Source organism: Anolis carolinensis, unplaced genomic scaffold (assembly GCF_035594765.1).
Source record: "Anolis carolinensis isolate JA03-04 unplaced genomic scaffold, rAnoCar3.1.pri scaffold_9, whole genome shotgun sequence".
NCBI lineage: Eukaryota > Metazoa > Chordata > Lepidosauria > Squamata > Dactyloidae > Anolis > Anolis carolinensis.
In genome coordinates this window covers 3507693-3524000 of record NW_026943820.1, presented here as the reverse complement: position 1 = coordinate 3524000, position 16308 = coordinate 3507693, and the positions used below count along the sequence as shown (strand labels likewise).

The window sequence follows — 16308 nt, the reverse complement described above, 5'->3', positions numbered from 1 at the left end:
TCGGGGCAGCTTACATGGGCCAAGTCCGGATAAAAACAATAACAAAATAAAATACATCCATAGACAAAAACCTACACAATTATAAAATTGTGGGTTTTGGTTCCCTGGCCCTTGATGTTCTGATCGCTCCTCGACAATCTAAATTCTCATTTCCTCACTGTGATGCCTCCTGTGAATCCATCTTGCCAAGAAGACCCAATGATATGGTCTTGGAGTCACTTTAAATCGGAAATGACTCTTAATTGACCACCGGGATGCCACCCCAAGAAAACCCCATGGAGTCACCTTAATAACTTGAGAAAACCCCATGATAAGTTAGCTTTAGGGGTCACAAAGGCATACAACAACATCTCAGAGTCCTGGGGTGCTTGCCGAGGAGGGATATTTCTGCATGTTTTCATGAATTTCTTGTTAAAGAAGGAATGATTGTATATAGAGTTGTTTAAATGTAATTGAGTCATGGTGGTGCAATGTGTGCTGAAGATTGCATCATGCACTGTGTACTGTTTACTATGCCAGTGTGTAAAGGGTTAAGTGCCTGCAAACTTGGATTGCATCAGACAGCAGAGTCTGGGATAAATTGCCCTCTGCTTCCTATCTTTTTTCTCTTCTTTGTTTTTTCCTTCCCGTCTGTGCCTGCGTGAGAACTGTGTATTGTCTTGTGGAATTCTGTTCATGAGTAAAACTTTTTGATAGAGAACTGAAGACCCCAACGTCATTATTTATCTAGTGTTTTCTTGTCAGCGACTTCTGCTGCGTGTGTGCCTAGCAAATCGCTCTGACATTTCTTTGGAAGTTGCAAAAGCGAGGCTTCTTATTGATGTCTTATTGATGTGAAATTGTTTTACTGTTTTATCGCTGTTATTGTATTTTTATGTTGGGCATGGCCCCATTTAAGCCGCTCCGAGTCCCTCTGGGGAGGTGGGGCGGGGTATAAAAATAAAATTATTATTATTCTCATTTGTCTTATCTTTCTCCCTCCAGGGACCTGGGCAAAGGCGGGACGGTGGAGTACACCTCGGAGAAGCACACCATGGATCTGAACCAAAGCAGCGCCGTGCGCAGGAGCCTGGCTGGGCTGCTGGAAGGCACCCACAATGCCTCTGTGTGAGTCAGGCGGGGGTCTTCCGTTCTTCCAAATTGCATGTCATGATGCAATTTGAGCACTAGATTGCAACTCGAGACCACAGTTCGATTCCCTGCTTGGGCATGGAAAACACAGGGTGACTTCGGGCATGTCATCCATTCCTAGCCCCCCAAAAAACCCAGGATAGGGTCACCATGTGTCCAAAGTGACTTATAGGCAACAATAAAAAATGCAGGGTGGCCTGTTGCCCCCTTGCTCTGCATGAACCAACAGAAAGCCATTGACATGCAAGTACAGCTTTCGCTCGGTCCAACCCCATCAACACGTTTCCTAAACTTGGCATTCCCACCAATGTTTTTATTCCACTTTTTCTCTAATGAGGTGAAATTGGCATTTGTGGCTCCTCTCTTCCCTAATGGAACTTGATAACTATCCTGCAATGTAGTCCAAACTAAAAGCAACTGGGCAGAGGTCACCCATGGCTCACTGCAGACTTAGGAAAGCCTTTGACAACACATTGAGACAAGTTCTCTCCAACCCAGCGCTCCGGATGCACTCCGAGTGTGGAAGTCTGCGTAAGTGTGTGTTTATCTCCCAAGCTACACTCTTATCATTCTTCTCCAATTCTTCTTTCTTCTAGGAGGGTCCCGCACCTCTTCCCTCCCTACATCCGCGCCCCAAACGGCCCTGAAGCCAATCCAGTTGAGCAGCTGCTACCAGGTAAGGCCTTTGACGGGAATTCTGCTTTCTCCAAGACTTGGTTTGCTCCTCATTTATCCCCATCTCTTCTTCCTTCTCACCGACAAGAGCTGAGTTGCTTGGACTCCGTTTTGAAAATCCAGCAGCCTTAAAAATTGCTGAACTGACAAATACTAGTCCTATTTTACAGCTCATGCTATGTCAATCTTTCAGGCTTGTAGAGAACCACTGAAAAGGCTGCCTTGTTTGTTGTTTTCCCATGCTTTTTGGATTGGGATTCCAAGAGGCCAATTTCTCCATCCTGGATTTATAACGTGCTAGTTTCTGATTCAATATCAAGAGGCTTTGCTGAAATAATAGTGGCCCAAAGTAAAATAATCACAGGGGACAGGGTTTAGATTATTCTGAATATGTAGCCATGGTTTGAATGTGTTTAGGGCAGAAATAAAATGGAGCAATTATTCTGCAAAGTCTCATTTGAGCCACCAATTTATTTTATTTTGTGTCCGGAGCAACTTGAGAAACTGCAAGTCGCTTCTGAGAAAATTGACATTGCCCAGGGGACACTGCCTGGATATTTTGATGTTCTACCATCCTGTGGGAGGCTTCTCTCATGCTGGAGTTAACAGATGGGAGCTCACCCCATTCCCCAGATTTGAACCACTGACCTTTCGGTCTGCAGTCCTGCTGGCACAATGAAAACTGTCGTGACGTTTTCCTTCAACGATCTGACATCTCCTCCTTCCAGATGAAGAGGACAGTTATCTAGACGTCGCGGTGCAGCTAAGGCGGCAACGGATCGGAGCCGGGAACGCGAGCGCCAGCTTTGTCGAGTGGTGGGTCATCCAGCTGGCCGACTGCCAGCACGACTGCGACATCCTCCCGATGCTCATCTTCAACGACAAAGTCAGTCCACCGAGTCTGGGCTTCCTGGCAGGATACGGGTGAGTAGGAATCACTCGGCGGCTTCCCTTCACCTTTCCAGGGATACTCTGGGTACTGGAGGAAGTTGCTTCAGAGTCACTCAGATAAGGTTTTCATGGCTGCGTGGATTCAGGATCCATGTGGCTCTGCAGCCCTTGAGCTGCTCAGGCAAAAGGATGCCCATTATCTTCAGTTGGGACCATTCTGGTCACTTTTGGCTGCCTTGATAACCCGCTCACGCATCCTTTTGGTATTGGAGAAATTGGTATTCCCATTTGCATCAATCAATGCCTTCAACGACAGCCGTTCTGTGCCCAGGTAAGAGTGGAGAAGCATCTGGCTATGCTCCTGTAACTAGGTGCAAAATCATTATACAAACCATGAACATGGCCAGATGCTACTACCGGTATTTCTCCCATCACTCTCCTCCTAGGATTGAATGCTAATTGATGGTCAACTGTTTAGTCCTTTTAAAAAGCCCTGACTAATTTCTACCTAGATAGTGTTCTATCTTTCTTATAATAATAATAATAAATAACAACAACAAGAACAACAACTGCAAAAGGCCACCTTACTGGGATCTGCGCGCATCATCCGAAAATACATCACACAGTCCTAGACACTTGGGAAGTGTTCGACTTGTGATTTTGTGAAACGAAATCCAGCATAAACTCTCTTGTTTGCTGTGTCATAATAAAATAATAAAATAATAATAATAATAATAATAATAATAATAATAATAATAATAATGCATCACACAGTCCTAGACACTTGGGAAGTGTTCAACTTGTGATTTTGTGATACGAAATCCAGCATATCTATCTTGTTTGCTGTGTCATATAATAATAATAATAATTTATTTATTTATTATTCAAACTTATATGCCACCACTCCCCTAAGGCTCGGGGCGGCTTACAAGAACAGGCTAAAATCTAACAATTTAAAAACATCTTAAAAACACTCCCCCAGGACTTGGAGCAGCTTACAAGAACAAGCTAAAATCTAAGCAATTTAAAAACAGCAATAACGGAGATCAAAAGCCTTACTATCATTATTATTATTATTATTATTATTATTATTACTATCATTATTATTATTTTATTTCTTACACGCCTCTCCTTGTGGCTTGAGGGCGGTTACAGCATAATTAAAACATATAGACATTGTAAAAATTCTATAAATATGTATATTCTGATCTTAGCCCCTGCAGAAAGGCTTTCCTCAAGTAGGCTGCAATGCATTGGACTTTCTAAAGGAATAAACCATTGACTGTCTGTCGATTAGCATGCAGAGCCCATGTTCTCTCAGTTTCCCAACAAAGGAGCCATTTTCTCCATAGCCTGGCCCTCAGGGTGCTCACCCACATTCAATAAATGGCTGCACTCTTTCATTTGGGAATGCGTAACTTATCACTGCATAGGACAAAATGCCTTGGAACTGCCATATATAGAAAAAGGGGTTTTGGCAACTGGATTCCAAAGGGCATCGCTTGGGGTGCTCAGCTCTGTCCTAGTTGTCTCGGTTGGACATAACCTATAGGAAAATAACTGCACCCAGTCTCTGGGCACGTATCCTTTTGGCAAATGCGAATCCTCATGAATATGTGGAGACCACCTTTTGAAAACCACTAGTCAAAAAAAGCATGACCTTGTTAGAAGTCAACTCTTTGAACAAGTGATATTCACAAGTGTTCATGTTCATAGTCTTTAAATATAGTTGTACTCACTGAAGCCCATAAGCATACATGCCTCCACCTCCACTGAGGTCTGGGCACATACTGCTAACATTGAAGTCCAAACGCATACATGCATCCACCTCCACTGAGGTCGGATGCAAACTGAACAACAAAATGGAGTCCTGCATCTGAATATGCTCAGTACAATCACACGTCTTCAACTGAAGAGGTAAGTCAAACTGGCAAATCAACATACACATAGAAAATAAAAGGTAAAGGTAAAGGTTTTCCCCTGACATTAAGTCCAGTCATGTCTGACTCTGGGGGTTGGTGCTCATCTCCATTTCTAAGCCAAAGAGCCGGCGTTGTCCATAGACACCTCCAAGGTCATGTGGCCAGCATGACTGCATGGAGCGCCATTACCTTCCCGCCAGAACGGTACCTATTGATCTACTCACATTGGCATGTTTTCGAACTGCTAGGTTGGCAGAAGCTGGAGTTAACAGCGGGCGCTCATTCCGCTCCCGGGATTTGAACCTGCGACCTTTTGGTCTGCAAGTTCAGCAGCTCAGTGCTTTAACACACTTCACCACCGAGGCTCCTACATAGAAAATAGATGAGCAAATATATACATTAACAAATAGTGATTTCCAACGGTTTCTGCCTTGGAGCACAGCCTCCCGCAACCACCCCTCTTTCTTCTCTCCACCTCCACTGAGGTTTGGGCACATACTGCTAACATTGAAGTCCAAACACATACATGCATCCACCTCCACTGAGGTCTGATGCAAAAGTGAATACAAAATGGAGTCCTGCGTCTGAATATGCTCAGTACAATCACATATCTATAACCCCTCCCATATCAAAGAGGTAAGTCGAACTGTCAAATCAACATACACACAGAATACAGGTTAGCAAATATATACATTAATAAATAAATAGTTTGGGAGGTTTCTAACCCTAACCCTCAACCACCGCTCTTCCCTCTCGTCCAGGATCATGGGCCTCTACGTCTCCATCGTGCTGGTGATTGGGAAGTTCGTGCGGGGCTTCTTCAGCGAGATCTCGCACTCCATCATGTTCGAGGAGCTGCCCTGCGTCGACCGCATCCTCAAGCTGTGCCACGACATCTTCCTGGTCCGCGAGACAGGAGAACTCGAGCTGGAGGAGGAACTCTACGCCAAGCTCATCTTCCTCTACCGCTCGCCAGAGACCATGATCAAGTGGACGAGGGAGAAGGAGTGACGGGGAGGGAACCAAGCGATCCAAAACCTACAAAGGGCGGTGCTACCAAACCCAATAAGGACCTGGTGAGATTGCAGAGCCAATCTGTTTAGGATGATCTCCTAGGAGCTGCTGGACTTAGGACTTTTCCTTGGAAAGGATGGAAACAGACACTTCCCTCCCTTGCAGTCCAAAGGCCTCGCTTGCTTCCTCCCCAAAGCACAAGAAGGCTATGGTTTGGAGTTCCTTCCCGCGGGACATTGGTTCGAAGCCCCAGTGCCTTTGCACAGCAATAATGAACCCCCGCCCCATTCCCCGATGCCAAGGGTGCAGGATTTCTGCCTCCACACTTCCTCTTCCGATGCTGCCACACACACACACAAAACACTCCCTGCTATACTGTACTTTCCTCCGCTGCCTTGCCATTTGGGTGCCACGGTTTAGGCCCCGCTCAAGTGCCAAACCACAGGGCAGGAAAAGAGGGCGGTTGGATTCTATAGACTTTTCTAAAAGAAGTGGTTTTATTTATACAGATCTCTATGATAATAATAATGAAAATAAATAAAAAAAGCTGTGATTACAAACGATCCTGGGTCTTAAGAGAGGTCTAAAGAGTCGATTTCTGTCTATTGAAAGGGAAATATTTATTGGGCTACTATTCAAACAGAACTTGGAATAAGCATCACTCTTTAGCATTCAATTATTTTTAATATGGCTAATTGATCTGGACTGGGTTGCTGTGAGTTTTCCAGGCTGTCTGGCCACGTTCCAGAAGCATTCTCTCCTGACGTTTCGCCCACATCTATGGCAGGCATCCTCAGAGGTTGTGAGTTCTGTTGGAAGCTAAGCAAGTGAGGTTTATGTATCTGTGGAATGATGTCCAGGGTGGGAGAAAGAACTCTTAACTGTTGGAGGCAAGTGTGAATATTGCAACTGGCCAGCTTGATTAGCATTGAATGGACTTTTGGCTTTAAAGCCTGGCTGTTTCCTGCCTGGGGGAATCTTTGGTTTGCTGACGCTTCCCAACAAAGGATTCCCCTAGCCAGGCTCTGAAGCTGCAAGGCTATTCAATGCTAATCAAGGTGGCCAGTTACAACATTCACACTTGAATAGCCTTGCAGCTTCAACGTCTGGCTGCTTCTGGCCTAGGGGAATCCTTTATTAGGAGGTATTAGCTGGTCCTGATTGTTTCCTGTCTGGAATTCGCCTGGTTTTTTTTAGTGTTGTTTTAACTTTGGACTTGAAGAAAAATACTATTGGAAAACACAGGTTGCATGTCCCTAATCCAAAATGCTTTTAATGCTCAGGATTAGAAGGGTTTAAAAAAAACCCAAACATTTTGGAATATATACATGAGATAATTTAGAGATGGGACCTGAGTCTAAACATGATATTTAATTATGTTTTACAGATATTTCATGTATGTACCGTGATGGTAATTCTACGGTATGCACAACGTTTAATAATTTTGTGCATGAAACAGCACTGAACCATCAAAAAGCAAGGTGTTACCATTTCAGCCATTGACGATGACAATTTCTAATTTCAGAATTCCAGATAAGAGATGTACAGACACAGTAAAGTGTTTGTACAAAACAAAGCAGTAAACAAAGCAGTAACGTGTTGGGAGAAGTTCCTCACTATTTAAAAATTGCCAATTTGTTCTGCTGCAAAACTAAAATAATCAAGGACGCTAAATTATTTCCAAGTGACTTTGCAAGTGAAATTCATCCTTTCTCTCTAGCATCACCGTCCCCAACTCCATGCCACCTTGAGCCTAAGCAATGTGCCAACTACTATGGGATTCAAAATAACTTAATTGCATTCAAAAGCATACTAAAACTCAGCAAGGAAGAACAGCTCTCAGTTCTGGTGAGTGGTACCTCTAGCTGTGCTCTGTCTCATTTGGCCCAAGCCCAGCAAAAGTCACAAGAGAGGCAGATTGAGGTTTAGGATGTCTCCGGATCGTCTTCAAGCAAAAACTCCTGGATTTCCCGCTTCATTGCAGCCCTGCAGAAACAAGAGAAGGCATCCATGCAAGGACGGAGATTGTATTTGACACTACGAGAAAAGAGGCTACAAAAAAAGAGATTCTAACTAAATATTAGAAAGAACTTCTAGGAAATTAAGAGCTCTTCGTATTGGGCATTTGGATGGATCATGACCACAATCTAATGGGTAGCAGAGTTTGTTTGGTAATGGATGATCGGTGGGCACACAGATATTTTGTTTCTATTTAAAGATAAAAGCACATTTCTTGCGAGGGTTAAAAACTTTAAAACTAAAAACTTTAAATCTTTAACAGTTTCTTCATAAACTATATTTCTTTATGCATCTCTCTTTAACAAGAGTTTACATTTAAAGAAAACACAAGCTTCAACTGTTCTAGCTTCCTACACTGCCTTCTGCACTCTAACAGACTTCTATACTCAAGCTGACTCAAGGCTCAACTGACTTCCAACAGGCTCAAGGCTCAACTGACTTCCAACAGGCTCGAGGCTCAACTGACTTCCAACAGTCTCGAGGCTCAACTGACTTCCAACAGGCTCGAGGCTCAATTGACTTCCAACAGGCTCGAGGCTCAATTGACTTCCAACAGGCTCGAGGCTCAACTGACTTCCAACAGGCTCGAGGCTCAACTGACCTCCGACATTCTTTTGAAACTGAATATTCTCAATGGTCACTGAGTCAGTCATATGACCTGTACCCCCTCCCACTGCTTTAAATATAACAAAATAAGGTAACTGCAAAACCAAATACTGTGCTTCAGGTAATAAAATGACATATTATAAAACAGACATCAAATAGAGGAGGCCTGAGAAGGTTGCTTTCTCCAACAGTTCAACAGTGGGATGATCTTGGGAAGTTTTCTTTTAGGAGGCTTTTAAACTTCGATTGGATGAGCCTCTTTTAGGCTTACTTTATTTGTGCATTCCTGCAGGGCAGAATGGGGTTGGACTAGATAGCCCCACAGGTCCCTTGGGCGCAAAGACTCTATGATTCTGTAACTGTTTCTCATTTCATTAATTCCTCTGCTATAAAACTCCAGCTCCTACCTGCATTGCCGATGCTCAGCTTCAGACTGGATGTACGGTGGGAGGGACTCCAAACTGTTCTGCAAAGAAGGGATCCTTTGTGAATTAAACCGAATTCTCAGCACCAGAGGAATAAAAAGATGAAGTACTTCCCCATCAGTTTTGGTGAAACCAAGATGGAAGTTGGAAGAGTTTTCCCCTCCTTTATCAAGGACTGCAAAGCCACCACCAATGGGTTGGACTAGATGACCTTTACAATACCTCCCAAATCTATGATTTCAAAGCAGTCCAACACAGCGGAGAAAGCTAGATCTAATCTTCCAGGGAAAGCCTTCAACAACACACTTCCAGGGAAATTTTGGGTTTCCATATTACAAGTAGGAAACCCACAAGCCATCACATGTTCGGTCTCTTCCTTGCCTCCTTACCATATCTTTGGCGGTCAGGCGGCAGCTGTAGCAGAGAAATGGAAGGAGCTGGGTATGAGGGGAAGAGTCCCTGCAGAAGAAACCAAACCAGCATTCAGAGATTTTATCTTCAGGATACTTAAGAACCACAATCTGGTAATTCTATGGGGAAAAGTACCGCCATCTTGGGTCTAGGATTCCAAAATCTGATTCAAGACCCTTGAATCATGGGGCTGATAACCCAGAGACAAACTCTGTTGATACTCAGAGGTTACTACAAACTTTTCCTAAGTGTCTCCTTCAATTGGGACTAGCAATGGAGCTGGAGCTTCTTAGGCCCTGGGCATATCATTATTGTTATTATTATTACTATAATTGTTATTATTACTGTTGTTATTGTTATTACCATCATTTTTATTTATATTTATTTATTTGCGACATTTATATTGCACCCTCCTCACTCCGAAGGAGACTCAGGGCGGCTCACAATTTATACACAATATATTATATTATTAGTAATAATATTACATGTAATATAAATATACAATGTATACCCTGCCTTTCTCCCCATGGAGACTCAAGACAGCTAACAATCCACACTAGACAAGTTCAAAAAGAGCAGCACAAAAGTCTGCTTCTCCTTACCTGGTGACAATAGGCCTTTGGCAGCACCCTGCTCGGTCCCCAGTCCCTCCGCAGCAGCCATCCACACCAGGGGACAGAGGGGTCCCCTTCTTGCAGAGCTGTTCGGACAACAGCGTCGACTGCAAGGAAGAGCCATCCACTGTAAGGAGAGCAGAGTTACCAAGCGAAGAAGTTGATGCTCAGGAGAAAATAGATACGACTTTGGTATCTACGTTCTTAAAGGATTTCCATACTTGTTACTCTTCAACACAAAATCAGGGTGCTAGAATACTATAGGAATGCCCTGTTATTCCTGCTGCTTCCCAGGCCATCCCTTACCAACATTCGTGTCCAGCGAACAGAGGCAGAAGAGGCACCGGGCCGGTTCTGAAAGTCCCCCGGCGTCGCCAGAGAGCTTCTCCCCTGTCCTATGCAAAAGACCAGCCAAAGCAGCATTACTGTCTTCTTTCTCTTTTAATAATGAGCCAGAATTCACATTTCAGAGAATAACTCACAGGATGCTTTTTATATTTTAGCCTAAAGCTTTCCAAACGGTGCATTGGGAGATAGTGTGTCCCCATCCCCACCAATAAAGAAGAGCGAGAAGGAGGAAGAAGGAGGGACATCCAAAGGGCAACTAGTCCAACCCCCTTTCAGCTAGGCAGGAACACACAGCCAAAGCCCTCCTAACAGATGGCCATCCAGCCTCAGTTCAAAAGCCTTTCCAAAACTGGAGCCATGAAATCGAGAGAGAAAGAGACAAGAGACACGCTTACCGATAGACAGTGCTGACCGTGGAGGGGAACTCAGACTGCAGCTTGTACAGGAAACTCTCAATCAGCCGGTGAATGCTGGCTCTCTCTGATGTCTGGAGCAGAGAGTTGAGTGGTCATGAGTATAGTATCCGGAATAGTATCCCGACAAATTTCATGTTGCTGTCAACATGCTCCACTGTTAACAAAATATGTTTTTCCTATTCCTCAATGGCAAGATGGGAAAGAAAGGCAGCTTTCATGCCAGAAGAAGGCAAAGATCTATAATATCACCTTCTCCACTCGAGCAACTTGTTGGCACCCAACAAGGATGACAACTGGTCCTCTGTTCTGCTAAAGGAGATGCCAAAACACAGCTCTTTTACCTTGGTATCGAGTGCAGGAATGAAGACGGAGGGCACACCAAAGAGGCGATTGTAGAAGGCAATCTCTTTGGCAGGGTACTCCCGCATCGGGCGCAGGAACAGCACATCACCATGGCGGTTGTCTGAGAATCCCTTTTGAAGAGAAGAGCAGAAAAGAGAGGAGAAGGCGATTGTTAAGAATGGAGAAAAATCCCAGAACAACTGTTACTTGTATTTGCACAAAGACCAAAAGCAAATTGGTCCCATTTCTATCTTGCCTCTTCTTCCATGACCTTTAAGTGACACACGTGGCTATGCTGTACTCTCAAATCATTTTACTCAAATATAAAATAACCCTATTAAACAACCAAATATATGAAAATCCCATTTCTTCTTTTGCTGCCTTTTCTTTGTAATCATGCTCCACACACACACATACTTGCATTCTTTATAATGTTTCCCTACTGTATCTGCAGCAAGAAAGGCTCCGCGTCCCAAGGAGAGGTTGGTCAGGAGCTTGACTGCCACGCGGGTGCAGCTGTCTCCCATCATCACCTTGCCGTAGCCGTTTGTCCGCGCCACGTGGAGGATGAGGTGGGTCCTGAAGAAGAGGAGGATCAAAGCGGAACCATTCAGCGTTCTCTCAAAGGAGTCAGCACACCAGAGTTTGGAAAAGTTTCTCACTGGGGGATTCTGGGAGCTGTAATCCAAAAAGTACTTTACCTAACTCCTTACAGAAAAAAATAAACCACAGGATCTCCCAGGCTGTGGCGCAAGTAAGTGAGCAGCCAGCTGCAGCCAGCTGAGACCAATCACTCTGACCAAGAGGTCATGGGTTCGAGGCCAGCTCGGAGCCTGCGTTTGTCTTCTGTCTTTGTTCTATGTCAAGGAATTGAATGTTTGCCTTATATGTGTAATGTGATCCGCCCTGAGTCCCCTTCGGGGTGAGAAGGGCGGAATATAAATACTGTAAATAAAATAAATAATAATCAAAGTAACAGGTTGGTTTGGAGGGATTTGCCATTGCCTTCCTCCGAGGCTGAGAGAGTGCGACTTGCCCCAGGTCAGCCAGGTTCACAGCTGAGTGAGGATTCGAACCCTGGATTCCCAAACCTAACCCACATTTCTAACTCACTACATTAGGCTGGCTTTTCATCATTTTCAAAAGAATGATAGCCCATTCTGCATAGTAATGCATGTTTGGAATTGGATGCACGTTCAGAACTAGATGAGCTCAATTCTCCATATATATGGTACACATAACATTATAGGACTGTTTATTCTGCAGAGCAATGCATCCACCGCAGCACTCCAAACAGGGAAGATAATCCTCCCTCCACTCACCGGAGGGTCTGCAATAATTCCTCTTTGGCCGTCAGGGTTTTCACAGTCTGAAAGAGATTGATCAGTTTCTCTGTATGGGAAACTGCAGGCATCTCCTTTCTTGGGTCTATTAACTCTTCTTCCCTTGAAGCATCTTGTAGGCTTAACTCTCCCTGCTGGTCCCTCAAGGAGAGTTCTGCTGTGTCTCTTTCCTTTTCACGCTGCTGTTTTATGAAGTCATCGACTGCTTCCTTATAGCTGTTGCTCTGGTCAGGGATTTCACGGGAAACTGAGTGGAGGACAGAACTGGGAAGGTCAAACACCTGTAAAAGTGCACACAGAGGCCATGAGCATGTGCTGCTACAAACCCAGATTGATAATATATTGGCTAAGGAGCATTAGGTCTTCCTTTACCCCTTTACTCAATCAATTCACGTGTCTTCCATTTTAACCAAGCATTATCACTTGGGGTTGTTGTAGGTCTTTCGGGCTGTGTGGCCATGTTCCAGAAGTATTCTCTCCTGACGTTTCGCCCACATCTATGGCAGGCATCCTCAGAGGTTGTGAGGTATGCCTGCCATAGATGTGGGCGAAACGTCAGGAGAGAATACTTCTGGAACATGGCCACACAGCCCGAAAGACATACAACAACCCTGTGATCCCGGCCATGAAAGCCTTCGACAACACATTATCACTTGTTTTCAATGAACCATGTCATCTGGAGATATATCCAAACCATCAGGTTTTTGTTTTTCTTCTCACAGATTTGATAAGCAAAAAATTTTAAGGAAAAGGTTTTTAAGAGGGTAAAGTATTGTTTACATTATACTGTTTGCTTAACGTATTTTTGTTTCTAGGGTCATTAATAATTGATTTCTATCATCATGTAAGATGCTTGAGTCCTGGTTTCAGAGAACAGACAGTATATAAATAAATATAATGATAATGACAAGAATAATAAAGCTGATAGCAGCTACCTGGCCTCTCTTCATCTTACCTCTTCCAAATGCACCAAGTGATAGGGGAATCCAGTGGCTTCCAAGATCGTCTCCACTTCGTTGCGGATATCCTCCCGAGCAGCCAGGCTCTGTCCACACACAGCTCCTTCTACGAGGCAAGAAAGAGGAGCATTTCACATACATCACTGATTCTGTTTCTGGATTCAACCTTCCTTAGCCCAAAATGCTCTCCAAACAAGTGCCGCTTACCATCAATGTAGACGATTCCTGGTTTGAAGCGGAGTTTCTTGGCTGCTCCTTGACTCAGGCCCTGAAAGAAGAAAGAAGTATACAGCGCTGGTTCTGGTGAGCTGAGAGGCTGGACTGAACTTGTGGGTATTTCAGAATGAGAGAAAACCTACTCTCCTAAGCAGATCAAGAACAGATCATACCTCAAATTAACAAAGAAAAACTTCAGGAAAATATAGTTGTCCCTCAAGTTGAACATTCATCTTTTTGATGTTATAATAATAATAATAATAATAATAATAATAATAATAATAATAATAATAATAATAATTTTATTCTTGTACCCCGCCACCATCTCCCCGAAGGGACTCGGGGCGTCTTACATGAGAAAACAACCAACCACAACATAAATTAACATACAATCCATAAGTGTTATTATACCTCAAGTAGTGCAAAGCATGGGTTCTTAACATTCTGATAATACAATTTCCTCTGAAAAGCCACTCAGCCTCTTGGAGGATTTTAAAATATAGTATACTTCATCAGATGTCTTACTAATGATTATTTTGTAATGTATTGTTTTATTGCCCTGCAGCTTGTCCCACTTGATCATTATAGGCGGATACCTCTTGCACTTGCCGCACCATCGAACTTGAGGCAGGGCCACCCGAAAAGGCGAGGAGAACCTGCAGCACAGAAGGAAAGCAACCAAAGATTAAGAGGAAATGGGGATCAGTTTCCTCTAGCTGACTTTTTTCTCATCCCATCTCCAAAAAAGGTAACTTCTCTAGAAAACCTTTTCTCCAGGATAGATGCATCGATTTTTTCCAAGAGTGGCACGAAACTTGTGGATGAAATATTCCTTGAAACACGTCCTGCAAAACAGAATATGTAGATCACGCAATCAGATGGAAAGGAAAGCCAGGATCCTATACACATACCTCAATCGGAATAGGTAACTTTTTAAAACTCAAACATGGTACAGGCCAAACTTGTGTCCCTGTTGTAGCCAGATATAACAGCACATCAAATCCGTGTTCCGCTCATTTTAACTTTGTTTTCCTGATATTTAAGAGATTTGAGCATTATGGCTCAAATTAAGTTGCTATTGGGAGTGAGGGGCTTCAAAGGCCACACTTTAGAATCTGGAAGATCTCAGGAACACTACAAGTCACATCGCCCATCCTACACATAGTAAACATCAAGATTTATTTATTTATTTCCAATATTTCTATCCCACCCTTCTCACCCGAAGGGACTCAGGGCGGCGTACAATTGGCAACAATTCGATGCCGACACATCATTAAAAACAACAGCATATAAAATGTATTACAACCAGTTAAATACAGTATAAAATATAAAACATAAAACATATGCTTAAAATCTGTTCGTCCAATATCCTCCTACTATATCCATATAACAGTCTGGGTCGTCTTTGTCATTTATTCGTTAAAAGCCTGGGCACATAGCCATGTTTTTAAGGCTTTCAAGAGACCTGTTCATTACATTGCTCAGGAAGTGAGACGACAGTCCAGTTTCTTAAACAGCTGCCAGGAAATTAAATTTCTTCCCCATCAAATTCCTTTTTAGCAAATCTTATTGACTGACTGGGATCGGACAGTAACTGTGCTGGCTTCCTATTGCAACAGCTGTCTACCACACCTACTTGCAAAAAGCATCTCCAACACGAATGATTAACACCGGGGAACCTTCTTTGCACTTCATGCATTTCAAGGGGCGGCTGTGGAAAGAGAAAAAAAGACAAGAGTGCTTTCTCCCAACCTGGACTTTTCAGATATATAAACCCCACTTGCCTAGTTTCCCACAGACTTCACAACCTCTGAGGATGTCTGCCAACTATGTGGGTGAAACACCAGGAGAGAATGCTTCTGGAACAGAGCCATACAGTCTGGAAAACTCACAGCAACACAGCTAAATAGTTTTTGACCAAAAATGGGCAACAGCGACTGCATTGTCTGTAGCTTTAAGCCTTTGAAAGAACATTGTAGCTTTAAGCCTTTGAAAGAACATTATTATGTATGCCGTGCTTTTATTATTATTATTATTATCATAACAACACATTGTCATAATTATTTATGTCCTGCTTTAATAATAATAATAATAATAACAAATAATATTATTTATAATAATAATCTATATATATAAAAGAGTGATGGCATCACGGCAACCCACAAAACAAGAAAACTACAGGCCCCCCAACCTCGAAATTTGACAACACAACCCATCATCCACGCCTCTAGGTTGATACAACAAAAAGAAAAAAAAATTAAGTCCTAATTTGAGAGAGAGGAATAATTGCTTTTATCCAATTGCTGCCACTTAGAAGGCTCTAAGCAACTTGGTCTCCTAGCAACCCAATAAAAAATAATAAAAAACACTAAAAATTAATACAATAAAATACTATAACAGAAAATAACTAAAAATAATACAAGAAAATAATAAAATATAATAAATAAAAATATAACTTACAATAAAATTAATAAAAAATGCAAATAACGTCAAATAAAAATTACACAACAATTTTTAACCAATACCACCACCACTTTGCCACAGCAATGCGTGGCCGGGCACAGCTAGTAAATATATATAAACCCCACTTGCCTAGTTTCCCAACAGACCTCACAACCTCTGAGGGTGCCTGCCACAGATGTAGGCGAAACGTCAGGAGAGAATGCTTCTGGAACATGGCCAGACAGGTCGGAAAACTCACAGCAATCCAATTAGTTGCTGATGCTGCAGCCCTAGAAGGGGCCTGGCATCCCTTGAAGTTTCTCAAGTCCTTCAGGCTCCAGCCTATTTCTGTCGGACTACAACTCCCACCCCGCACTGCCTTCTGGCTTGTGAGGCCTACCTACCTCCTCTGAAGAGGCCTCCAGAGCTGCCCGCCGCCGCAGTCTCCTTCCTCCGCTTCGCACATTTCAACCGGGAATCTTCCACTTCCGCTTGAAGGGCCTACACTTCCGGCGCGGCCTTGAGGCCTCACTT

General features: G+C 43.3%; 2 protein-coding genes across 12 annotated transcripts in view; one reads left to right on the top strand and one right to left on the bottom strand.

The window, feature by feature from the left end:
• piezo1 (piezo type mechanosensitive ion channel component 1 (Er blood group)) overlaps positions 1–6196 on the top strand; it is a 165921-nt gene extending 159725 nt beyond the window's left edge. For all 5 annotated transcript variants that reach the window (XM_062961872.1, XM_062961871.1, XM_062961870.1 and 2 more), the window contains 4 exons: positions 985–1107; positions 1728–1807; positions 2535–2730; positions 5381–6196. In XM_062961872.1, coding sequence (XP_062817942.1) covers positions 985–1107; positions 1728–1807; positions 2535–2730; positions 5381–5630 — 649 coding nt within the window. In that variant the 3' untranslated portion in view covers positions 5631–6196. The remainder of the gene's footprint in view (positions 1–984; positions 1108–1727; positions 1808–2534; positions 2731–5380) is intronic.
• ctu2 (cytosolic thiouridylase subunit 2) overlaps positions 1–16308 on the bottom strand; it is a 93859-nt gene that overhangs the window by 77498 nt on the left and 53 nt on the right. For 4 of the 7 annotated variants that reach the window (XR_010000597.1, XR_010000600.1, XR_010000596.1 and 1 more), the window contains exons 1-15: positions 16179–16308; positions 14969–15043; positions 14099–14177; positions 13929–13988; positions 13324–13384; positions 13113–13222; positions 12137–12438; positions 11258–11393; positions 10814–10945; positions 10452–10543; positions 10015–10103; positions 9697–9835; positions 9073–9142; positions 8666–8724; positions 7493–7619 (exon numbers count right to left, since the gene is read on the bottom strand). The exon at positions 16179–16308 is cut by the window's right edge and continues 53 nt beyond it. Coding sequence is in view for 1 of the 7 variants with exons in the window: in XM_008122266.3 (XP_008120473.2) it covers positions 7559–7619; positions 8666–8724; positions 9073–9142; positions 9697–9835; positions 10015–10103; positions 10452–10543; positions 10814–10945; positions 11258–11393; positions 12137–12438; positions 13113–13222; positions 13324–13384; positions 13929–13988; positions 14099–14177; positions 14969–15043; positions 16179–16240 (1527 nt within the window). In the remaining 6 variants the exon portion in view is untranslated. Of the gene's footprint in view, positions 1–2257; positions 2871–4843; positions 4987–6108; positions 7620–8665; positions 8725–9072; positions 9143–9696; positions 9836–10014; positions 10104–10451; positions 10544–10813; positions 10946–11257; positions 11394–12136; positions 12439–13112; positions 13223–13323; positions 13385–13928; positions 13989–14098; positions 14178–14968; positions 15044–16178 lie in introns of those variants that run through there. The other 3 variants (XR_010000598.1, XR_507599.3, XM_008122266.3) reach the window with 3 other exon arrangements.